Below are 295 nucleotides of genomic sequence, written 5' to 3' on the forward strand. Positions count from 1 at the left end.
GATGAATGTCCCCAGCCGTGTCCGCACCGAGTTCCCCCTCAACAAGTACCACAGTGCGGATGAGATCAAGAAGGCAGTCATGGAAGTGGAGTACATGGAGAAAGGCACCATGACAGGCCTCGCCCTCAAGCACATGGTGGAGCACAGCTTCTCTGAGCTGGAAGGTGCCAGGCCCCTCTCCCACAACGTGCCCAGAATCGGGCTCGTCTTCACAGATGGGCGCTCCCAAGATGACATCTCTGAATGGGCCAGGAGAGCAAAGGAGTCAGGTGCGGGGGGGGCAGGGAATCCCAAA

At 58.6% G+C, this 295-nt stretch overlaps 1 protein-coding gene across 1 annotated transcript in view; it reads left to right on the forward strand.

Annotated features, from left to right (window-relative positions):
- MATN4 (matrilin 4) overlaps window positions 1-295 on the forward strand; it is a gene marked incomplete at its 3' end in the record, with an annotated part of 6,782 nt that overhangs the window by 5,086 nt on the left and 1,401 nt on the right. The window contains 1 exon segment of the mRNA XM_010162722.2: window positions 1-269. This exon segment is cut by the window's left edge and continues 20 nt beyond it. Within this exon segment, the coding sequence (XP_010161024.2) occupies window positions 1-269 (269 nt within the window).

This window comes from Antrostomus carolinensis, unplaced genomic scaffold, assembly GCF_000700745.2.
Source record: "Antrostomus carolinensis isolate BGI_N321 unplaced genomic scaffold, ASM70074v2 scaffold19252, whole genome shotgun sequence".
Lineage (NCBI taxonomy): Eukaryota > Metazoa > Chordata > Aves > Caprimulgiformes > Caprimulgidae > Antrostomus > Antrostomus carolinensis.